This window comes from Alligator mississippiensis, chromosome 10 (assembly GCF_030867095.1).
Source record: "Alligator mississippiensis isolate rAllMis1 chromosome 10, rAllMis1, whole genome shotgun sequence".
NCBI lineage: Eukaryota > Metazoa > Chordata > Crocodylia > Alligatoridae > Alligator > Alligator mississippiensis.
In genome coordinates, this window is record NC_081833.1 from 38,507,362 (window position 1) to 38,532,467 (window position 25,106).

The window sequence follows — 25,106 nt, forward strand, 5'->3', positions numbered from 1 at the left end:
GGCACTTGATCAGGAGTACCTGCCTACTGCTAACAGGACTGGCTTTATGGGTAAATGAACTGGGCACTAAAATGATGGGTACCAAAATCTGCTAAATTCTCAGCACTTTACCTTAAGAATTAATTTCTAACTTCATTATTTCAAGGTTACTTATTTCTTTAGCTATGACTGCTGGCTCTTGGAGAGAAGCGATTCTTAGAAATGGGTGAGGTATGGGAGGGAAGGAGTTGGTTTTCCAGGGATTTTTCGCAGTGGTCTAACCAATTTTTTGTCAGCTAAAAGGGCTAAAAGTACTTTGGCATGTTGCTCCGCACACTGACTGAGAAACTTCCTACAGTCACAGCTGTGGAGGAAAACCTTTAGCTACCAACGATATCTAAAGAAATGTATTGCTTTCTTTTGCACTTCCAAAGGAAAAAATCCAGTCATAGGCACATCCATATGCACATTAAAATTGTTCCTTTCATCTTTCCCTAGTTTTCTTCCCCCTTTCCATGACCTCCTTCCTTTTCTCCTTCTCTCATTCCTTAGTTATAGTTCTCTCATTCCTTTTACATTCCTGAAGACAGGGGTAGTTCATCTCAACTAAACAATAATTTTCAGTTACTCACTGGTGAGAGGGTCTATGCTACTTGGGAACTGGTAATTCTTCAAGGTGTCAAACCAGGGATGGCGTTTGAATTTGCAGCAAAGCATCTCACAGTAATGCTCCTCCTCTTCAACTTTCGCAGCTTCAGGTTTTAATTCAGCAGGGGGTGGGGGAAGTGGTTCTGGAGGCTTTTTCTTGGCAGGGGCTAGGAGAACCCATAGAAACATTGAAAACAGTGCAAATTTTTGCCAAACTACAGATCTTATATTTGTTTTGTAAGTGTCTATTAAAATGGCCACCTTCATGAAAGGCCACTTTACATTAACAGCAAAGAGTTCTTGTTCATGGCTTCAAGCTACCTTTATAGACCAGCCTGTCAAAGACCTAGAAGTATCTCAGCTTTCATATCAAACCACTCCTGTGTCTTTAACAACAGGAATAACAAAATATATGCAGCCTCTTCATGGTGAAAAATTCAAAACACTGTTAAGCTAACAATATACTTAGTGTTACAACACTCCTTTGAGTCATGTAGGGGTTGTTACTCCTTTGTACAGGGTCAAGATTGCTAGTTATGGCACTTTGTATGGGGAGCAAATGGGGAAAAGGGATTAAAGTACTTTTTTTTTTTGCATAGAGGATTACACTGAAATTGCCAATCATTTCACTGAACTCTGCTCCAACAGTATTACTGATATACACAAACCATCTAATCCAAACATTTGTTCAATAATTCCCTTTTGGAATACATCTCTGTTACTCTGGAAGACCAGCTTTCAATGTACAAACTCAAATAATTGCTTTTGTTCCTTGGGCTTTATAAAGCAACAAAAACCTATCTGAGTTGCTACGATGTCTGTCCTCATTGACTTTCATCCTTTGACCCACATTATACCCATCACCTAGGAGCTTCCAACTCAGCTCTAACTCACATGCCACGGGGCTTTCATCTTCAGAAGAAACATCTGGGTCAATCAGCTTCTCCTTCACTTTTTCAGTCCTGTCCTTAAAGAGCTTCACTAGCTCCTGCAGCCGGTCATTGATGATTGCACTGCTCTGGCTGGTTGGTGAACCCATGTGATCTGGCATACTGTAGAGAAACCAACACAGAATTTCCTAATTGGGGGGTGGGGGGAAGCAAGGGATCTATTCCAAGATCTATTTTTTAAGCTGTAGCTCCCTTAGTTAGGATTTAGCCCTGCCAGGTTTGCCATCAAATAGGTTATCATATCACACATGATCTTGTATAAATTCTCAGATTTCAGTCAATGTCACAGGTTCATGAAGTACAGATGTTTCAAAGGGCCTCTACTAGAAAAGACTTGGAAATTCCTCAGATCAAAGGCTGCTATCTGCCATGTATCTCTGTGCTCCTGATACTAGGAGAAGGTTTTGGTTGTGTAACATCAGATGGAAAAGTGGGTGAAAGTCCAGGAACACCTAGGGTCCAGCTTTTTGGAACTTATTTTTGCTAAAAATTAGGTCAGGTTAAAATTAGATTGCATTATCTGACATAATTGCAAAGTCAAGTTTAACATATGTGTAGACACATACCATCCATGTTTAACTTCATGTTAATTGCTGGTTATTCATCCTAAAGATCCTACATGGTTAGCTGATACAACAGTCCCTATCTATATGGATTGCTAAATCCTACTTAAAAATTAGTTAAAGTAACTCCTCAATGTCTTTTATTGCACTATAAATTTCTCTAGTGAATACAAACTGGCGAACAGATGGTCCTTCTCAAGACTGCTCCATTTGTAGAACATCATAAGGAGATCCAACACTAAGTGTATGTGATAAATATATTCCCTTTGTATTCCAGAAGGAAGAAAATGGATGGTTGTGTGGAATCAATAGAAGTTGGCAGCACACCATCTCTCTAATGCTCTTCAAATTAAAAATGCAACTCCTCTTCATGTTGAACCAAGTCTTAAAATCATAAGAATACAGGGCTGGAAGAGATCTTATGAAGTCATATAGTCCAGTCCCTTGCTCAAGGCAGAATCATCTCACTCAAGTATTCATCTAACCTGCTAATTAAAATTTCCAGGGATGGCAATTCAATTGCCTCTTAGGAAGCCTGTTTCAGTACTTGACCACCTGCATAGTCAGAGATTCCGTTCTAATCTTCAACCTAAATTTTCTCTCCTGTAGTTTTATGCCACTGCTCCTAATTCAGTCCTCTTCTGCCACAGGGAATAGTCTATCTCAATGATTGTTAACCAGGATACCATGACTTCCTGGGATGCAGCAAGATCTTTTGAAGGGTGCCATGAGGTGTGAGCAAATAAGCAGATACATGCAGACTCAGACTCCTCCCTGCTTGGCTGCTCTCCTGTCCTCACTGCCCAGCCCCCCTGTTGTAATAAGTGTTGTAATAAATAAAATTCATTTTTTAAAATTTGGATGCTGCTCAATTCACAAAAATTATGGAGGGCTGCCTTGAGTCTAAAAATGTGAAGTCTAAAAATTCTCTTAATAATCTCCATTCAGGTATTTGAAGACTATTATAAAACCTCTCTCAGTCTTCTCTTCTCCAGACTCAGTAAAGCTAGTTCTTTCAACCTTTCCTCATAAATCATGAGTTTCATAACTCAAGTCTTCTAGTGATGCTTATGAAGATGGCAATATTTGGCAATGCATAATTTAAAATAAAATAGATATTAAAATCAACTTTAAAAGAGGTTCTTAGATCTTTGATTCAAAACTATGTTATTTTCTCACTACATAGTACACGTTCTATGATTTTAGATGCAAAAGAACCAAGTCAGTAATAATAATTAGAACATTTTTACCTAATTACATGCAGAACTAAAGGAGCAGTTTCTACTCTGGCAAATGCATGCTTATTTCCATATTCACTGCACACTCTAAGCACTGCACTTGTACATCTTAATAACAAAACTGATTAGAAGATGGCTGCATAAATCTGGGTTTCTCATTTCACAAGGTTACCTTCCTTGCCAGTCTCTGGATGGGGATGGCAGTGGAGAGGTAAAAGTGAGCTCCTCCAGGGTGTCATCATGGGATTCGTGCTTCTTCCTAAAGAAAAGTAACAACTGATACTTAGCAAATGGAAGCCAACACTCTCCCTTCCCCTCTTGCTTCCTTTGCATTTATCTTTATGTTCTTCTGCCTATTTCCTTTTTCCTTGTTCTCTCCCTATTTTAGGGAAAAAATATAAATAGAAAATTAAAAGCAAGATGATGATCTTAGGAAGAGGAATAGTCAGAAAGAAAGTTTTCTTTGCCCCTCCTTTCACTTACATACATACATATAAATCTTTGTGCAGGCTTTTAAAAAGGAAACAGAAGATCAAAATGGTTTACTATGTAAAACTACAGAACTTCACAGAAAGCTGCAGTCCTGGCTCTTGCATTTCGGCCAAAGAAAGGCAGTCCATAAATGATGCCTGTTGAAAATATATCATTATCCTTATGAAAGCAACAACTTGGTAGGTAATTATGTTAAACATAATATTGCTCACTCTTCTTATTATTAATAATTTTTTCTTCCTTATCAATGCCAGACAAACATTTACAAATGTTTCCCTCTTTGGGGAAGAAACTCCCTTCTACTGTATGTTTAGGTATCACCTAACACAACAAGAACCTGATCTCTCTCAAAGCCTCTAAGCACTAATGTAATGCAAATACACTAGTGTGCAGCTGGCACAACATCTGAATGGGACCTGGGGGTCACAACCGACCAGAAGATGAATATGATCCAAGAGTGTGATGAAGTTGTCAGCAGGGCAAATAGAATTCTGCTGTGTATCAGCTGATGTGTTGCCAGCAGATCCAGAGAGGTGCTTCTCCCCCTCTACTCAGCACTGGTGAGGCTGCAACTGGAGTACTGTGCCCAGTTTTTGGCACTGCACTTCAAGAAGGATACAGATAAGCTTGAGAGGGTGCAGAGAAGGGCCACCTGCATGATCAGGGGCCTGGAGGATAGGTCCTATGAGGAGAGACTAGGTTTCTTCAGTGTGTGTAAGAGGAGGCTGAGAGGTGACTTGAAAGCCACCTACAAGTATGTCAGGGGTGAGCACCAAGATCTGGGGGAGCAACTGTTCAGGAAGGCACCTCTTGGGATGATGAGGACCAATGGCCACAAACTAACAGAGGGAAGATTTAGACTGGACATAAGGAAGAACTTATTCTCCGTAAGGTTAACTAGAACTTGGAACACACTTCCGGCAGACATGATACCATCGCCATCCTTGGAAGTATTCAAGAGGAGGCTGGATAACTACCTCGTTGAGCTAGTTTGAGCTCATTAACCTCCTGCCTATAGCAGGGGACCAGACTTGATGATCTTCCAGGTCCCTTCCAGTCCATTGATTCTATGAAATAATAAATCTTCATCCTCATCATAAAAATAAAACCAGCATGGGGTTGCTCAGTGTATCACTTGGTAGTAACCTGCACTGTCATTTAGGAAACCAGGTTCTGGAGCAACCATAGGAATCCATGTACGCAAAAAGAAGAAGTCATTATAATACCAGAGAACAAAGTTCTCAGTCTCTGAGAAGTGGGTTTGCCATTGTTAACAGGTGTTCGAGCCCACTGTAACAGGCTCAACAAAATACAGTTACAAGCATAGACACAGCACACTAGTTTACATTTGTATGTCCTATGTGAGAAATCTGGTTACATGAGGAACTAGATGACCCCCTAAGTTACACAGATCATAATGAGTGGCTAAGCAATATTCAGACAAACCCTTCTTATGCAGGTCATTCCTAAAATATATGAAAAATTCCTTCCTCATTTTATGCCTAGGTCAAAATTCACTCCAGGGAAACCTGAATGAATCCCATACCCTGCTTTTTCTAGCCATCTCTGCTTGTAAGGACAAAAAAACACAAAACTTTGATTTAAAAGACAGTGAGGACCAAAATTCTCTCTCAGGTAATTTCAGTAGATGTTTTAGAAGTGAAACAAACAATAACTTGAACCAGAGTCTCTCTCTCACATACTTGATAACATCAAGACTCATGCAGTTGATAGTCCTGAGCTAACTGATAAAACTAGAGAGCTAAAAACAAGGTGCACTGGGCAAGATTTAAATTTTAGATGCAAGTAATTCCTGTAGCAAGTACCTAAACATATCAGGTGAATCATCACTCACCTCCTCATTATATAAGGATTAATTTCAGGCTCAGCAAAGTCTTAAGCTTGAATTGTACTATGGATTAAAAAAAGAAGTAGTTAATAGTTTCCTGGCAGAACAGAACCCCGAGTAAATGAAGCATATTAAGATACAAACATCACATTATTGCTTATCTCTAGTGAAAATAAAAACAAACAGGTGCAATGGGCATAGAAGCAACATGAAGAAATGGAGGAAACAGTAGTTTCCTCCAAGTGCAATGGTGGACACTAGGGTTGTGCAAAGCTTCGGATCACGATTCAGATTCGGAGACGATTCGGATGATTCAGAGGCAGAATCTACAAACCCAAATCAAATCGCCGGAAGCTTTAGGCTTTCCGAATCGATTCGGAGATTCAGCCATAGAGTATAATGGGGAATCAATGAAATATCTATAACTTTGTTGTCTTTTGGCTGATTCAGATGAAACCTGCAGGGATGGTAGCCTCTGCTGAGAGCAAGATGCATGTCTTGGTTCAAGGTGATAGGTGCAGGGGTTTCTGGGAATCTGCACCTCAAAATCCTGAAAGCAAAACTCAGGTCACGTGTGTTTGTTAACAGTGGGTTGAAAACTGTAGGGGTGGTAGCTCTTACTGAGGCCACAAAGCCTGCCAAGTGTCAAAGAGATAGGTGCAGGGGTTTCTTGGAAACTGTACCTCAAGCTACTGACAAGTAAAACTCGTGTCATGTGTGCGTGTTAAGCCACATTGGGGTGAAAACTGCAGGAATGGTAGCTGTTGCTGCAGCCACAAATCCTGCCACATTTCAAGGAGATAGGTGCAGGGGTTTGGGGGAAACTGTACCTCAAGCTGCAGATAAGCAAAACTCGTGACATGGGTGACACTGTGTGTGTTAAGGCGCAGCGGGGTGAAAGCTGTAGGTCTGCTAGCCCCTGCTGAGGCCATGAAGCCTGGCAACTTGGTTTAGGGGTCGCACCCAGAGAGTGGTGATGGACAGGTCAATATCGACCTGGAAAGATGTGGGCAGTGGAGTCCTGCAAGGCTCGGTCCTTGGACAGGTGCTATTTAATGTCTTCATCAGTGACTTGGATAAGGGCATAGAGAGCACCCTGTCCAAGTTCGCAGATGATCCAAATTGTGGGACAAGGTTAACACAGCAGAGGGTAGGAAATGGATCCAGGCGGATCTGGACAGGTTGGAAAAATGGGCAGAAGGAAATAGGATGCAGTTCAACAAAGACAAGTGAAAAGTGCTGCACCTGGGCAGAAAGAACCACCAACATGCTTACAGGCTGGGGGATGACCTTCTCAGCAGCACAGCAGCGGAAAGGGATCTTGGAGTCATAGTTGATTCCAAGATGAACATGAGTCATCAATGTGACTAAGTGATCAACAAGGCTAACCGCATTTTATCATGCATTAGCAGATGAATGATGAACAGGTCCAGGGACGTGATGCTTCTCCTCTATGCGGCACTGGTCAGGCCACAGTTGGAGTACTGCATCCAGTTTTGGGTGCCGTATTTGAAGAGGGATGTGGAGAATCTTGAGAGGGTTCAGAGGAGGGCCACTCATATGGTCAGAGGCCTGCAGACAAGGCCCTACAAGGAGAGACTGAGGGACCTAGATCACTTCAGCTTTCACAAGGAAAGGCTGAGAGGTGATCTTGTGGCTCCCTACAAATTCATCAGGGGAGGGCAGCAGGGAATAAGAGATGCTATATTTACTAGGACACCCCCTGGAATAACTAGGAACAATGGCTACAAATTGATGGACAGCAGACTTAGGTTGGACATTAGAAAGAATTTCTTCATAGTAAGGGTTACCAGAATCTGGAATGGGCTTCCAAGGGAGGTGGGGCTCTCCCCTACCCTGGGGGTCTTCAAGAGGATACTGAACAAGCACCTAGGTGCGGTCGTCTGACCCCAGTGCTCTTTCCTGCCCAGGGCAGGGGGTCGGACTCGATGACCAGCTGAGGTCCCTTCTGAACCAAACATCTATGAACCTATGACTTCAGGGGAGGTTATCTTTCTTCCAAGTACAAGTACAGTTCATCCATTCATATAAGCATTTTCCTCTTGCAAAATAGCAAGGTTTTTAATGCATGAAAAGACTGGACAAGCAATCATTTTAGAACAGTTTAAAAGTGCGTGTCTAATTTCTTTGAATGGGTATTTGTACTTTCTTGAAAGACTTCTACTTAAGGTATGCAAATTATATTCTCTCTCTCAGTGGCACAGTATTATTAATCTCTATTTTCTATGAGAAAAGTGAGGAAAATGTAACCAATAATGAGATACAGGCAGCTATAGAATGCAAAAAATGCACACAATGAACTTTAATACTACTAAGAATTACATAGGACATACTAAATTCTGTAACAGCTTGTCAGCACCTGAGGCAAAGAATGAACTCCATTACAGATGAGAGATACCTGAGACATGACATGTAAGTAGTAATGGCTGGTGAGTGGTGTGAAACAGAACGGATGATACAACATATGATGACTACTTGGAACCCAGGAAGAGCTCTACAATATCTGCCAAACATTGTCCTTGAGTACTAAATCAGCTGAATACCTGATGAGACCATGAATCACAAAAGTGGTTCTGCAACTGTCCAGAATAAAGATCCAGAGGGGGCTAATTTGAATTTGACAAATAAATCAATTTCTGTCACACTAGATTCTGATACCCTAGATTCATAAGGATTTCAATTAAAACAAACACAGGCAGGATTTCCATACAAAAACAAAACACACTCACATCAAGTCTCAGTGTGCAAGGCATGGAACACTGGAGTTCTGATTACAAACAACTAACCTCATATTATCTAGTGTGGAATTTCAGGAATTCAGCAAAAACCGACCAGTTTGCATAATTTCCTTGCAAAACTACAGAGAGAGAAACAGGATAACTAAAAGTGTTAGTCCTGCAGTCAAAGTTCAGAAAGCTTAACTTGGCAAGAATTAGATATATCTAATTTTACTGGAACTTTAAACAAATGGATGAGCTGGCTTCTCCATTAGAGATGCCAGTGGACTGAAAAAATGGTCTTTCTACCAATCCTTGGTTACTTCAGTTTATAAATACAACTGAAACAAAAGCAGATTAACAAATAATGTTACTATAATAATAGGTAACTATTTTTCCCTTGATGCTTCACTTGATTTCTCACAATGTCAGCAGAAGTCCAGCACAGCTGAGGTTCAGGACCCACAAGTTTAAATTGTGGGGGAAAGGGTATGAAACATGAATTAGTTTTACAAACACAAGAAACAGTCAGAGGTTCACAGAAGTCATACCAGGTCTATCCATCCCTGATAAAAATATTCCTCACAAGCACTTTGATTCTGATTGGACTGCCCCAGTACATCCTACTTTCCTTCTCAATAACCCTGCATATGCAAAATCTTAAGCAAATTGCTTTCCAGCTTTCCTTTCCCTTCCCTTGTTTATTCCTTTGAGACAACAGTCCCTTTCCTCCTGCTGGATCCCTATCTAGCCCATGTTCCTTCATGTGCTTCACTATTGTTTATTCACAAGCAGCTTGACACCTTCAGGTGCTATATGTGCTCTTGATTCTTGGACATTAACAGCTGCTTTACTTTAAAGGATAAGTTTAGGGATTTGGTGGAAATATTTGTGGGGTGCATTTGCATCTGGCACCCACCAAGTTGTTTGTGATATAAAGAGAAACAGAAAAGGGCTTGTCAGAAAGAGAAACAGAAAAGGGCTTGTCAGAACAGATCTCAGGACATCAAGTTAAGGAGAAATGTAAAGGGGAAGGGTACTAGATAGGAAGGAGAAAAAGGTGACAGCTCTGAAGAAGGGCTCTGTGGCTGAATTTAGGGAGACCCTTATATTTTTTTGCTAAGAGCATGTGCTATTTATTCAAGCCCACATATTTCCAAAAGCACCAGTACTATAAAACAGCAGTTTTAACACTGCAGTCTCTGGAATCTATCAAATGACATTTAAAAGTAGCAGTTAGTCATTAATGAATGCCTTGATGGAGGGATACAAACACCTTATCTCACTTCCTAAAAGATTTTTGCTCCTCACCCTTTCCTTCACATCCACCGAAACATACACTCTGTCTTTCTGTGGAAGGTGAAGCTTGAGGAAAAATGCATCAAAACATATTTTCAAATGGACAGAAGATGCCCTTGGGAAGATGAGGAAAAGAGAGCTGTTCTCCAAAAGGCTGAGCCTGGCGACTCAAAGAAATAACTGATAATATGCAACTCACCTTCTTTCCTGGCAGATGGTACAGATGGAGGGAAGGCAAATTCCCAAGACAGGAATGTAAAGGTCAACTGATATTGTGGGAAATGGGTATATCACTTCTAAACTCCATGGGCGACTGTACATGTGAATATACACATAACAAAAATGTCACTTTGGTGTGGCTTAATGGCATCACACATTAGATATGTGCCAGTTTGGGGGCTTTTAGGTGAGTTTGCATCGTTGTTAACTAAACTATATCCCAATGTAGTTTAGTTTGCAATGATGCACTACAGCTATTAGTCAGCTCATCCCCTGGCCGTGGGAGAGGTGGGCAGGCTGCACAGAAAAAAATGATAGGTCCCCTCACTGATAGTGGCCTCTGAGCTGCAGGGGGCTCTAGGCCTTTGCTCTGCAGCAGCAGCACCCCCTGGGGACCCCCAGGTGGGCTGCTAGTCGGCTGGGTGCTGCCCCAGCTTGGAGGCAGCACCTGGCCCGATCCCACTCTTTCCTGGGGGTGCCACTGCCACAGAGGGAAGGACCAGGGACCCCTGCAGCTCAGGGACCACTTGGCCTGCCAGCAGCTCACCCCCTACCCACAGGCAGGCTCTGCCAAAAAAAAGAAGAAAAAAAAAGAGATCAGGTCCCTCGCCGTAACATAATGGAAAAATAAAACCCCTAAATTGAAATGGTAGGTTTCAATTAAAAACCCACCATTTCAATTTTGTGGACATTGAAGACTAAACCCCCGTCATGTGTACAAGTGCCTCATGAAGCTATGCAGGTGCTTGGGTTGCAGAAGTTAGTGGTCTCAATTTCTTATTCACTTGTGAAAGAAATGAGCCATTGTGTTATATCTCCTCTACTCTGGGATATTTCTACTCTTAGATACATTACAGTTGCCTCTTCAGTGGAAGTCAACAGGAACTGTGAATCCATAGCACAGGTAAAGCTTGGGCTCTAAGGGATCAACGGTTTAAGCTCATTAAAATCAGTGCAAGTCTTTCTATTTATTTCATTACTTTGGATCAGACCCTACCTTATTTTAAAGCCATAACTATCTAATAGATGAAGTGTGCTTGTGTGAAGGAAAAGTTTAAGATGAAAAGAAATTACAGACTGCATCTCCACAAACTGCTGACTGCTCAGTAGCTCGTTACTACTGCGCAGTAGCATTACATGGCAGGAAGCATGATGTGATACTACTGTGCAGTAGTAATGAGCTGCTGCACAGTCAGTGTCACCTAAAAGCCATTCAGCAACATTTACACAAGTACTAAATGACTGTGCAGTAATGACTGTGCAGTCAGTGTCTCATGTAGATGTGGCCGCTGGCAGATAAATCATCAGGAGTAAAAACTAAGGAAATAACTCCAGTCTCTTGTGCACATACAGAAATCTGCAAACTTTTCCACTGTCACAATAAATGTGCCTATTAGTACCTAGTTGAAATAAATAGCTGTAGTATATGATCACTTGACCTTTGAGAAAGCTGTACAAAATAAAAACCAAACTCAACAGAGCATACAGCCATGAGCTTAAAATAACTAAAGAAAAAGAACATTTTAAAAGAGGGAGTATGTAGCACAAGTAAGAAAATATGCACAAATCAAACTTATACAAATATGGAGGAAATGAAGTATGAAGGAATTTGCATACAAATGATAAAAATGTAAATTGTATCTTCAAGCTCACAGGTAGCTGGCATAATTGCCTAAATAAAGACATAGCACAAGAAATATGTAGGGAGAAGGTGTGAAGGGAAGTCAAGCATGTTATTGTGTTCTGAAAAGATTGTTCAGAGTGAATGACAAAGCTGGGAGACCAACCAAAAATTGTTGCAAATGGTCCAGTGGCAAGATAAAAGCGTGCATTTCAGTAAAGTCAGAACTCCTTAAATGGCAGAAATAAGATGCTGTTATTGTGTCAGTATGGGAGGCCAACAATAACCTATTTCAACTACTGAGGTGTTAAGCTAGAATACTATCAGGCTTGCCCTTCTGGCAGAGCCTTTGGCTTGTATGGGCTGCATGTTTGGACTGGATGCCTTATTATTTTGACATCAGTACCGTATAAGTTTTGATGTACCATGCTTGGATGCTTACGACAGACAACTTCCAAATATATTATTACTTGCATTACAACTAAAGCTTTCAATGAGATTGGAGACCTCCATGGTGGTAGGCACTGTGTAAATACAGAGTTAGAGTCAGCCCCTGCTCTGAGGATCTTACAAATAAGTAGACAATCCCTAATTTACAGATTGGAAACCGAAACAAAGAAAGATTATGTAACTTGCTCAAGGTCACACAGGTTGTTTGTGGCAAATCGCATCTCCTGAGTTCCCATCCAGTGCCTGACAACACAAATCCATCTTTCTTCTCTTAAATATGTAAACAGATATAATGCCTGCCACTGCGGCAACATGGAGGGGATCTAGGTGTTGCTATATATCTGTAACTATTTATACCATTCTCACTGTTATTCTATGGGAACAATTTATAATCTAAGTTTTATTCACAGTGTTGATGTATCTTTCCTTTGTGACTTTCAGTAAGCAATTTAATTTTGCTGTGCCTCTGTGCTTGCACTCATGTAACACAGATAAGAATTCTACTCTACCACATGGGTTTGTTATGACATTTAATTCATTAATATCTTTAAAACAGTTTGAAATCCTCTGTTGGAAGGTATGATAGAAAACCAAAGTATTAATATAACATCTGAATTTCAGTCAAACAATATTTGGGATTTGCTTGGTAATAAGAACAATTTCTTTCCAGAAAGTAGAATAAATTGGGTTTTTGTTTCAAAGGAAAGCAAGCAACAACAACAAAAAAATTAAATTTGGAAATGGAAACCATACATCTTGGAAGATCTTATAGCTGGGGAATAACCGAGGAGAAATTGGGAAAAATTCATGGTTTTGTGTTCATTTTTTGGTATTTGTTTCTCACCCAGGTCTACTTTTATGGAATTAATAGCCACTGTGCACTGATTTTCATCAAAGACCGCTCAATAAACAATTTATTTGAACATATAATAGCAGCAGCAGCTGCCAACTATAGCACCTCAGCTAGACAAAAAGTCTGATTTCAGGTGCAAAAATTTTGTGCGGATTCAGTTTCTAAGACACTGAATAAACAAAATGTCAATCATCCACTGTGACATTTTTGCTGTTCCATCAAAATGATATCATCCCAATTAGGGGTGTGCAAAGTGGTCCCTATTGGATTTGGATTTGGCCGAATTGAATCGGGGACAGTGATCCGAATCAACGAATCAATACAGCTCCTGTGGGACGCTCCATGCACATAGAAAGCTTGGCGGCAAACCGGGAAGTGGACTAGAAGTATTTCCAGTCCGCTTCTGGGTCTGCCAGGGAGTGCACTTGGGAGCCCCCTGGTGCCCTCCCAGCTCAGTGATCAGCCACAGAGGGTCCCAGGTGCCCCCCTCAGCCCCAGGAGGCACCAGTCGCTAAGCCGGGGGGGGGGGCCAGCATGCTCCCTGGTGGACCCAGAAGTGGACCACCAGGGAGCATGCTGAGAGAGAGAGAGAGAGGTCGTATGGCTAGTGCCACCTAACCGACGGGTGGCACTAGCCATAAGACCTCCGACATCACACCTACTCTCCTCCATTCTTTACACATACTGGTAGTTCCACAAATCTGCATCACAGAACTCAGGTTTTATATATAAACTGTCTTGTGCAACCTTTTGTCTGATATTGAATAAGAACGCTTTTCGTCATGTTACTGATCTTTGCTCTTCTCGCACAAATTCTTTAATGTGAATATGAAGTTTGCAAATGAAGAGATGTCAAAAGACACTTGGAAAAGAGGAGGTTATGCTGCATCATCCTTAGCTTTTCCATGTGGGTATCTACAGACACCTGTAGTGCTCCAAATAAAGGAGAAGAACCTGACTTCATTCTGGACAGAGTTGAGAATAATGGTTTAAAAAACAACTCAAAGTAACTGTTGTTAAATGGCCACCTCATCAGTTTGGGATGCCCCGCTGAACTGAAATATAGCAGAACACAATATATTTAATGGTATTTTCCAGATCCTTACCTACTAGATCCTGTCCGGCTGGGTACAGTGAGCATTTGGGATACATTATCAGAGGGTAGCTGCAGAGGAGGGTGACTTGTGTCTTCTGCTGGAGCCTCACCTTGGGCATCCACATCCTTGATGCTGACAATGGGGTAGGCAATTGATGATGGCTCTTGAAAAAAAAAGAAACATACAAAATGAATCCGAAAAGGAAAAAGGAAACGTCTGCGACATGTTTTTTGGCTCAGCATCAATATTAGTAAACCCACAGCCATCAACTTCCAGCCTTCATTTGTGCCTCTACTTATCTATATTAAAAGAACATTCAGTAGCCATCAGTTTGGAAAAACTCCATAAAATTCATAGATAAGGTCCAGGCTGCTCTAAGGATGGCTTAGAAAAAAAGATGTATTAGGCTAGTTATTCGGTAGGTGTAAATCAGCATGTGTCCATTGAGTTCAGTGTCCTCCCACCTGAGAATCTGGCCTATGAAGCACAAGAACCTGAGTTAACATCTCTCAATATTATCTTCAGTTGAGACCTGTATCATAAAAAACAACATCTCCTTGCGTGTTTAACTTATTTTGTTTATCTGTCACACAAGAGACCACAATGAACCCTTGTTTATATTTTTGCATGAGTTTATTCATTTCTTTTTTTTAACAGATAAGCAAAAAAGCCAGAAAATGTGTGGGTGCTTTTCTTATACTCTCAGACCTTGCAAATATTTTTTTCTTTTAAACAAATTGAATAATTTGCTCCACACAATGGAAAAATATATTCTGAAGTCACTAAGTCTATCAGTGTCATAAGTAAAGTTTCTTACATCAATGTGTGCATACATGAATCCATAAAGTTTCCTAATAGGTGTGACATCATAATTGCATCATCTTAGTTTGGATTTCAAATTACAACACAGCACACACTTATACCACACAAGGAAATATTTAAATGATAACCTGATGGGGTCTCCCTTTTTATGAGGTAATAACTACTTCCTGGGCTAAATAAAGGAAATGGCTGAAGGCTGAGATAATAAAGAGAAAATAAATTCAAAGGCCAAGAGCACAGGGAACTACGTAATTGAAAAATAAAAGTTCAGCTAGGAGTTTAGGGCGTGTGTAGATGAAACAGGGGCCTTAAATTGAAGCAGTGGGTTTTAAAAAACACCGCTTCAGTTTAGGGCTGATTAAACCCCTGTGTCATGCACACACCCTGCTGACTTACCTGCCTATACAACAGGGAGAGGAAGGCAAGCTGCCAGCGGGTGGAGCAGTCCCTGGGCTGCGGAGGGGCTGGTGCTTCCCTCTGTGGCAGTGGCGTGCGCCACCCCCTGCCGCCCCCCACCCACACCAGGTGGCACCTGCCCACAGGCACCCGGCTCAGGTGGTCCTGGGCACCATAGCCACGGACAGAAGCACCAGGCCCCCACGCAGCTCAGGCAGGCAGGCTTGCTGGGGGGGTGGGAATCAGGCTCGCCACTTCTCTTGGGTGGACTAGCTTTCCCAGGTTGCTGCCAGGCTACCGGCAGGGCTTCCTGCAAAGCCTCATGGAGCCTCATGCTATGCTCTGTGGCTGTAGGGGCAGCAAACTAAAACTCCTTCAAGGAGTTTTAGTTTGCTGCTCCCCAAGTCATTTAAGGTGCATTATGCCATTGAATTTCCTGCAGTGGCTGGAATTAATGCACAATACACTTCAGAGGCGTGCAAACACTGACACCATTAAAGCAGTGCAAAAGCATTTAGCCAGCTTTAAAGTGTTGTGCACACACGTCCCCCGTTGTGTCTACACACAGCCCTAATGTCTAGTATCCCCACATTCTGACTGGCTGAGGCACTTACTCTCATTAGGATATGTAAAATCACAGCTCATGAGTAAGTCCTTGATATTTTCATTTACAGAGTGTGAAACTCACCCCTGAGCAGGTAACTGTGCACCACTTATGCTGGGTGAACTGCCTTTGCACAGGGCGAGAGTCACCAAAAGGTATAAAAGCATTCACAGACACACATGCTCCAAACCCTTGTTGATTACTATATGACCGAGTTGGCTGAGCAGGACAAAGCAAACGCACACAACAAACAGAGAATATTAGAATGACATTAAGGGGCAAATTCTGCCATACTTAATCAGACAGAAAGGTATTAATGTGGTTCTAACAAATCCAGCCCAGGAAGATTAGAAAAGCACCAATTCACATTTATGGACTAAACTGTTTATAAGAGGGAACAAGACTCCACTCCCTGGCTCTCACTGATTAGCAAGAGAGTTCATGCATAATAGAGATGTACTCCTTTACCTGAAGGTTTTCTTTTGGGATTATTTAGCAGGGAGAGGGTTTTACTTCCAACCCAGACATCCCCAAAATGCACTTTGAAACCACAGTCATTCTAATACAGTGCGTTAATACAAAATACATTCCATATTAAAAAGCTGGTTCTTATTGTATTGCTATGTTGCAATAGAAGAACATGGTTAAGGAAAAGGAAAAAAAAAGGAAATAGCAACAGAAAAGATGCACAGAGATCAAGGCCCCCACACAAAGCAGTGCAAGCACATTATAAAAGCCATAGGTTCTACTACCCAAGGGGCGAGGAGGGGGCTGTTCCTCTCTCAGAAAATTGGGGTTCACCACACCAGCCTTTCCCTTTCTGGTGATGAGGATGGGGATGCGTGAGGTGGTAGAAGATTGGTAGCTGGGAACATTGGGTAACTGCTCTACTATGCTTTGGGAGAAAGGGGAGGAGCTTCTGCGGTCAAGTGGCTTGTCATGCACCAGGCGGTTTAACTCAACATCTTTGGCTTGCTTGGACATGGTGCTAGGAGCCTAGGCACTTCAAGCAAGGGACAGCGCATCTGAAGCTGCAACAAGAAACACAGAATCATATGAAAGAGTGCTGCTTAGTCAACAAGAAATACAGTGCTCAGATAAGCTTTGTTTCAGTACTCACAAGTGTGGAGTGTGGTGGCAGTGATTACAAAGTTCCACTAGGGCCCCAGAGGGTCCAATTGGAGAATCACTCCAAGCTTATGCCAAAGGCCCTCCCCAACTGACTCAGCTGTAAATGGATACCTGGCCATTTTGGCTGAGTAGTCAAGGGCAGGTGGTAGTGATGATAGCCACAGCACTCCCTGGTGTGCCACTGGCATACTTGAACCACACTAACCTAATAGGCCACTAGGCTCTGGTGAATCTCTGGCCTTTTGCACTCACAGATGTGAAAGATAACACCACCAGGAGAGTTGCATCCTACCAGGCTGGGCCTGCATCCTGACATTCAGCACCTATCCTGTTTCACTACTGAGGCTCTTCTCCACAAAGACTGATGAACAGAATCAGGCATAGTTTTGTGACTGTGTTCACAGCACTGACAATTGGCAAGCAAGGAATCAGGCAGTCCAACGACACACATTTCACTTGTTACCCAAACAATGCTCTCCAGAAGTGAGAGGGTAAGTAACATCTTCCATGGCTTTAATTGTTCTGCCTGCCCCCAAACTTACAGTTTTCACTTTAAGGCTGCTTCCAATCTAGTCTCTCATTTATAAATTCTGCAAAATATGAAATGCCCAGTCTCCAAACCACAAGCCATAATGGATCAGACATACACCTTCCCTCTTACGATCGAATGTAAATTGATCCATCCCACAGATAAGTGGAGGCCTAGCGTTTTAAAGAAACATTATGAGACAATTTTGCAAAAATGTCTATAAATTCTAGATGCTTCTATTTTTGAGTGCCCACTAAGGACACTGAGAACTTCTATCAGCTCTCTCTTTCTCAGTATGTTAGGGCAGTATGAGGGCTGCTGTAACCTGCATCAGCTGACAACAGTCCACAAAAGATTGCTTGCCAACTTTGGATAGTTGAGCGCAGCACATTCTAGCCAAGCCTACTTCCTGCCCCAACATCTGCTCCAGGGTCTATGCAGGGATGACATGCCAGTTCTGGTCCCAGTACACAGCTGGAATCCCAAGCAAGGGAGACCAAGCCAGGTTCTCTCCTATTCAGGCTGCTAAGGGGACCAAATGGAAAGGGGACCAAAGAGAACTTGCACCCACAGTTCATGTAGGGGCTAATCGCTACTGGGCATGAATGCTGATTGCTTCTGATTTTGTGTAGAAAGGAGGGTTTAGGAGAATTATACTCAGAATATCCTTTGGGAAAATTTTATCTAAATGCAAAAGCCCCTTGTAAGACTTGAAGATCTTACTGCAAGGTGTATGTGCAACTTAAGCAATATATAAGTGCTTCTAAGTTCTACCCACAGAAAATACACATCTGTTGACCCATAGCATTGTTGCTGAATTGTAAGGTTTGTGTTATCATTATAATAATAATGTAATATTAAGCATATCTGCAAGAACACACTGAACAGTTAAAAACAACTCTCAGAAATGAAACAAGGCTATGGGTCAAATCACCCTTTGAGTAATTCCAGAGACCTTGAAGAAGCTGTACTAGAAATAAACACAGACCTTTGAATGATGTTCCCATTAAATTCCACTTCTAATTTTTATTCATTCATTCCTAAAAGGTTAAAGTAAAATGCATTTTACAAAAGTTATTCCCCAAATTGAATGAGGGAGCAGAGAAAAATCTTTTTTTTCCCCTTCATTTCTCCCTCAGCTGAAGGACAACTTCCTACATCATGAGAGAAATTATTTTAATCAAGATTAACTGCTGCCTAACTCTCACCTTCCATATCTGGGTATAACTGATGGCAACTCTGCCACTGTTTCTCCCATAAGATGCTTTAAATGAGGTAAGCGTAATTTCAGAAAGCAGGCCCGTCACACACAAGAATCACACTGAATAAGAATTCTAAAAGGCAAGTTTTCCTCTGTTAAGGTATCTCATTGTCCCTTTTTTGGTTGCTAGGAACTGACTGCCATTATGTGTTATATATGGTACCTTCAGTATCTTTTCCAGCAGGCTCTGATTCAGGTTCTGCTTGCACTTCTTCCACCTATACAAAACAATCAGTCCACTGTAAAAACATCCCATTCCTTTACCAAAAGTAAAACAGAAAAGCAGTATTTTATACAGGCTGAAATCTAATGCAGTTTTAGTAGCAAACTGAAAGTTAATATTACTAGAATATTTCAGAACCTTTCCATCTGTCAGGTAAAAAAAGACAGAGATGATCTAACATCATAACAGCTGTAGGCTATTTCACTAGAGAAGTCATAGACTAATTCATTCATTGTAGGGAAAAGACTGCAAAGGAAAGACATGTCAGAAGATTTGCCTGCACACACACTTTTCATTATTTTTTCACAGTGACTGTAAGCAAAATTGGCCACGCTAGAAATACTGATATCATTTGATGAGTCTGAAGTTTACCATGTCAGTTCCACAGAATTTGCATGCAGCGCTATGCAGGCTGCTCTAACCTTTATGATGCTACTTTTTTATTTCTCCCAGTAGGACAGTATGTGGGGCCATTGTTGTTTTATACAGGAACATTCTGACTACTTACTTCCAGTTTCAGTGCACAGCAACGGTCCATCTCCCACATTTGTTTTCCCACACTGCCCTATGTCTAAGTTCTGCTCAAAGCTCACCATGGAGCAGTACACTCCTAAGTACTGATATTGTGAAATTAAGCGATTTTCCTAACATCACTGAAGTGACTGAGGAAACTGAACACAGGACATATAAGTTAGCCTGGTACCATGAATATGACTTGGGTCTTGTTTTTCTTGACTTTAAGAGATGTCTATTTAATTGCAGAGACAACACAAGGATCTCCCACATTTCTGGTGCCGCAGAATGGGATACAAGTGCTAAATGAGAATGCAATGACACCAAAGATCCAACATCCAACACAGAAGAAATTCCTGGTTACTTTACAGGCTGAGACGCATCATGGAGACAGCCCTACCAACCAATTAAAAAATACTTCCTTATGGGAATGGATAGAGTTTGTATCTCAGTATTCATTTCACTGTAACACTTTGCAACTTTTAGCACAGTCACTCAACAATGTACTGATGACTATATTTGCTGAAGTAGATCATTTAGTATTGAAGTGGCTGAATTCATTCCCATTTGAAAGGACCCAGGTAGTTATAATAGACAATTACTCCAAAAGCCTTTAAAGCAGGGATGTGCAATTATTTTGGCTGGAGGCCCGCTTAATGACTTTTGGTGAACTGTCAAGGGCTGCAAAGGTAGCCCCACTCCTTGACAGGTGCCCCACCCCCTGGTCACCATCTTGGGACCAGAAGTCCTGCTCCTAAAACCTGACCTTTGCCAATATAAGTCCCTCCCCCTTACCCTTGGAAGTACTCCTTTTGGAAAGGGGGTTTGCTATCTTGGAACCAGAAAAAAAACCAAATCATATACTAAAAATCAAACATCTGCTATAACATATTTTAATTTTATTTAAAAAAAAATGTTTTCCTGATTTATGTATGTTGGCTTAGTGTATATAAAGGTGATTGCATAATAGCTCAAATAAAGTCCTGCATAATAGTTCAAAATAAAGTCCTGCTCTTATATATTGTGTGTGGGGGATTGTGGAGTGTGGCTGAGGGGTGGGTGTGTGTAAGGGGGTGAGGTGAAGGTGTGGGGTGTTGGTGTGGGGTTTGTGGGGGGATGGGTATGGTAGGGTGTCTGTGTGAGCCCTCTGCCACATGCCCCCCACACGGTGCACAGCCCCCGCCACCAGTGGAAGCAGCAACAGGTGGTAGGCCTTGGGGTGCTTATGGCCTGCAGCAGGCAGAGTGCCCCTGGCAGGACTGAACAGACACTTTTTCCCTATACAAGGGGCAACAGCCACAGAGGTTATTTGAGTCATTGCGTCACAGTAATTCAGCTACTTTTCCCTGCAGAGTCCTTTCTTAACATAAACCAAATTACCATGTCTCCACAGGGATAATCCTTCAACTGTTTCTGACCATGGTGATCTCAACCTGAGCACCTGAATTATAAGGAAAAGATACATTTTTTTACCTTTATCAATGGGTCTTTGACCTCAGTCACTTGCTCTTCTTCTATCTGGTAAACATCTGGAGCATCACTGAACTCAATTGGCTGGTCATCTTCTGGCTGGCAAACATCTGGAGCAGCAGCGCTGAACTCAATCACTTGTTCTTCTTCTATATGGTAACCATCTGGAGCAGCTACTGCAAAAGAATGCTCACCCACGTCCTCATTAAAAATAATACAAGAGTGAGGCAGGAATCTATAAAAAGCAGAATAAAGGTAGTGAAATAATGCAGGAAGGGTGCTGTAGACACAGGTCATCATAGCATTGTGTATCTGCCCACTGCGCAAAGATCTTTAAATGTCAAAGTTGAAAGGCCATTGCTTTACTGAATCCTGCTTATAGACAAAAAAGGATATGCGGGTATACCCCAGATGCAGGCAGTGGAATTGAGAGGCTAAGTCTTAGGGCCCAGACAGGTAAGACATTTATGCTGGTATAATTTATATGTTTTGTACATCAGGGTAAATTTATATCAGTGTCCAGAGCAGACAGAGGAACAGCCAGATTTCAGTATGGTAGAACCTATACTGCTGTCGCTGTACCCACCACTAAATGGTACGGGATCTGGTAATAGCTTCTTTGCTTTGAGCAAACAGCTATATTGGAGTAACCTATGGACACGTGACCCCTACACTGCTATAAACTTATGCCGGTGTTTTTATGCCAGATTTTTAACCAAATCTTTCATGGGTAAATTCTACATCAGATTCAGGCAGACAAGGTTCCTTGGGTGAATTTGATATCTTTTATTAGACCAACCCAAATAGTTGGAGAATAGTTATTAAGCAAGCTTTCGGGTTCAAAATCCCTTCGTCAGGCTAAGGAAGTTTCAGCAGTTGGTGTGTGCTCTTCCTGGATGGAATGAAAAGTAAAGAAGCCAGATCCAGGGAAGTTACCCCAATGTCGGAATTTATGTCATCTCTGCACTTCTTGTTTATATCTGTGTAAAGCAAGTTACACCATTGCAAGTCTGTCTTATGTACAGGCTCTTATTAATTGCTGTTGTTAAAAGCAACCATAACCCATTTAGCAAACTGGAAAGCCTTCTCTACAAATAAGGAATATTAATTGTTTACTGCACCTGTTCCTAGAACAAACATGCAGCCTTTTACTAGAAATAGATCAATCTTGGTTTAACATATGTGCTATAAAGTTAACTACATGATTGAGGAGATTGACTTAAAATGTTGGAAAAAATATTAAGTGGTCAAAGTAATGTAAAATATGCAGGTCATGAGCAGGAAAATGAATGTGTCTTGCTAAATATTTCTAATTTAATTAGGAACCACCAAATAAAAAGCTGGAAGCCAAATGTTCCAGCAGCAAGACCTGCAAATATCATCCCATGTTTGTGTGGTCAAACTGGTAAAATGGCAAGTACTGCTTATTTTCTGTTCCCAAAAGCCAAATTCAGCACCCAAATACAGAATCTGCAATTCCTAATCTACTATCCATTGTTGACAAACAGGGCTCACAAGGTAGATATTATTGCTTTAACAGGACTTTAATGAGAAAAAAAATGGTCCCTTGGTGCTTGGTGATCATTTTTCTTAATGTTTCTATAGCTTTAATAAACAAATTAGCCTGGAATCAGTTGCTGCTTGGAGGAGAACAAGAAAAATGAATAAAATACATCGGAAAATAGCTGAGTATTTGAAAACCTAAAAGTCATACTATCGCATCTGAGAATAAATGTTCTTACTGCTTCGAGTGAAAAAATGTTACTTCACAGGACTTTTCTTTTATCTTTTGATTTATTAGAAACTCTCCCAAAACGCAATCTCAACTCTTTTTATCCTATCTTAGGCAACACAACCATCCTCTCTCTCTCTTTGCCAGTAAAAATCCCAATACATTGAGTATTGAAACAATATCTCAATTACCATAACTGAAATTATTATAAACTGAAACTAAAAACCCCAGAGAGGATTACAGAAGCATAGAAAGCTCAGTAAATTACAGCACATTAGAAATTAAAAATGGGTTTTGACACAAGAATCAGCAAAAAGGTTAAACACTGATCAATCATGCATTTTCTGCTTCCATCTGAAAATCTGGGCATTCTGTTTTTTTAGGCAAAAGGCAGAGTACAGCATTCTGATGCTAGTATATGACATTCTAAATGTTTACAAGCAAGTGAAACCAAAGTAAATGAATCAATTAGGCAAAAACACTTTCTAAGCACTAGTTAGCCCAAAGATACTATTTCTAATGGTTATGGGCATCTCAGTAATTTTCTGCAATAGAAAAATGATTTTAAAATTCACCTACTTGTATTAAAGTGTATTTGCAGATACAGCACATAATCTCATCTTTAAACCCAGCTTCATAATATTCATAATGCTCCTGAATACATTTAGTTAACATACATGTTTTTAAATAATCTGGAACCACTTTGAAACCAAGATTTTCTCCCTCATTTTTGCAGTCTACAGATTAGCTGCAAATCCTGTTTTCTGTTAATCGGATTGAGCTGCTGTGTGGACAGCTCCTCAGAACCCCCTGTGGAAGCAGGTAGGAACCAAAAGACTGTGTTGCTAGGGGAAGCTGAGCAGTTGCTAAGAAAGAGAACATGTCGCTAGGAGACACTTGCTGGTTACTAGGTACCATACGTCATCAGAAAGCCTTTGAATAAGCCAAGTTAGCAAAAACATCCTTTCCTGGCTCATCTCTTAAAACAGTATTGCCCTCTAGACAGAGATGTGTGTATGCACAGCAAAGATCATATCCACTGTCATCAGGAAAAGACCAAAAATTCAGGGCACATTTGACCTAAACTCCAATGACATTCAAATTCCACTGAGGGTTAAGGGTAAACTGCATCTGTTAACTGGTGTTTGTGCCTTGAAACTTCTTAGCAAATATGGAAATAAATGGTGTTGCTCTCTCTAGAGTAAATGCAAACAGTTTTAGTCAGCTGCTTGTTGGAGCATTTTGAGGTCAGACTTAGTTCACACAGAGCAGACACTTGGAGCAAATCATGTCACTATTTTCCCATCAGGGCTATAAATCTCCTCTAGTTCAGGGAAAACAGTTAACCCATGCAAATAAACATGAACTCAAACTTGAATCTTGCCTGTGGTTCTGCTATAAATAATCAGCTCTGTGAAAACAAAGTTTATTTAAATCTGAGCCTTTTTAATTCCATGTCTTGAAAACTCACATAGGATCATAGGAAAGCAGGGTGGAAGGGATGTCACAAGGTTATGTACTTCAGCCCTCTGTTCAGCCTGCTCTTGAAAATTTCCAAGGACTCAGATTGCACAACTTCCCTAGATACCTTGTTCCAAAGCTGGATCACCCTCATAGTCAGAAAGTTTCCCCTAATCTCCAATCTCAATTTCCTCTGCTGTAGCTCAAGGCCATTGCTCCGGGCTCTGGGCAGCTGCAGCAAGCAGGCTGCAAACAGCTGCGCTGGGCTCCACAGCTCTGGCATCAGCTCTATGCTGGCAGTGACTGCGCATGCACCTTGGGGCGGGCTGCATTGCCCTGCTGTCTGGTCTGAGGTGCACATGCAGTTGCTGCCAGCATGGAGCTGATGCCAGAGCTGTGGAGCCCGGTGCAGCTGTTTGCAGCCTGCCCGCTGCTTGCTGTAGCACACCAGAGCCCAGGCTGGCTACAAACAGCTGCGCTGGGCTCCAGAGCCCAGTCACCAGCTCTGTGCCAGGAGCAGGGGAAGAGACCGGGGTTGCACTGCCTCAGGCCCCTCCCACCGCCTGCTCCAATGCGCAGGTGCATGCTCCACTACAAAGCTGATGCCTGGGGTCTGAAGCCCGGCGCAGCTGTTTGCAGCCTCCCAGCTGCAGCCAGCCCCGGCTCTGGGTAGCTGCTGCCAGCCAGGAGCCAGGGCTGGGGGGCACAGGGCAGCAGGGCTGGGGGGCAGGAAATTTGGGTGGGGGGCAAGGGACACAAGTAGGGCATCCTGCCATGTACCCCCTACCTTCATTTTCTTTTTCTGGCATGCTGGCACTCCGGCACCTTCCAAGGTAAGCATTGTGGTGTTTTTCGGCACTCTGGCCAAAAAACGTTGCCTACCCCTGCCCTATGGTCACAGACAAAAGCCCATCTCTATCCTTTCTATAATCACATTTCTGTTATTTGAAATAGTTACAATATTTACA

The 25,106-nt window shown here is 41.7% G+C and overlaps 1 protein-coding gene across 6 annotated transcripts in view; it reads right to left on the reverse strand.

Moving 5' to 3' along the window:
- Positions 1-25,106, reverse strand: part of CNGB1 (cyclic nucleotide gated channel subunit beta 1) — a 69,088-nt gene that overhangs the window by 22,499 nt on the left and 21,483 nt on the right. For 5 of the 6 annotated variants that reach the window (XM_059713693.1, XM_059713695.1, XM_019497271.2 and 2 more), the window contains 6 exons: positions 20,949-21,180; positions 18,903-18,957; positions 14,006-14,159; positions 3,551-3,637; positions 1,522-1,679; positions 612-794 (listed from right to left, as the gene is read on the reverse strand). In XM_059713693.1, coding sequence (XP_059569676.1) covers positions 612-794; positions 1,522-1,679; positions 3,551-3,637; positions 14,006-14,159; positions 18,903-18,957; positions 20,949-21,180 — 869 coding nt within the window. Of the gene's footprint in view, positions 1-611; positions 795-1,521; positions 1,680-3,550; positions 3,638-14,005; positions 14,160-16,570; positions 16,850-18,902; positions 18,958-20,948; positions 21,181-25,106 lie in introns of those variants that run through there. The other variant, XM_059713696.1, reaches the window with a different exon arrangement.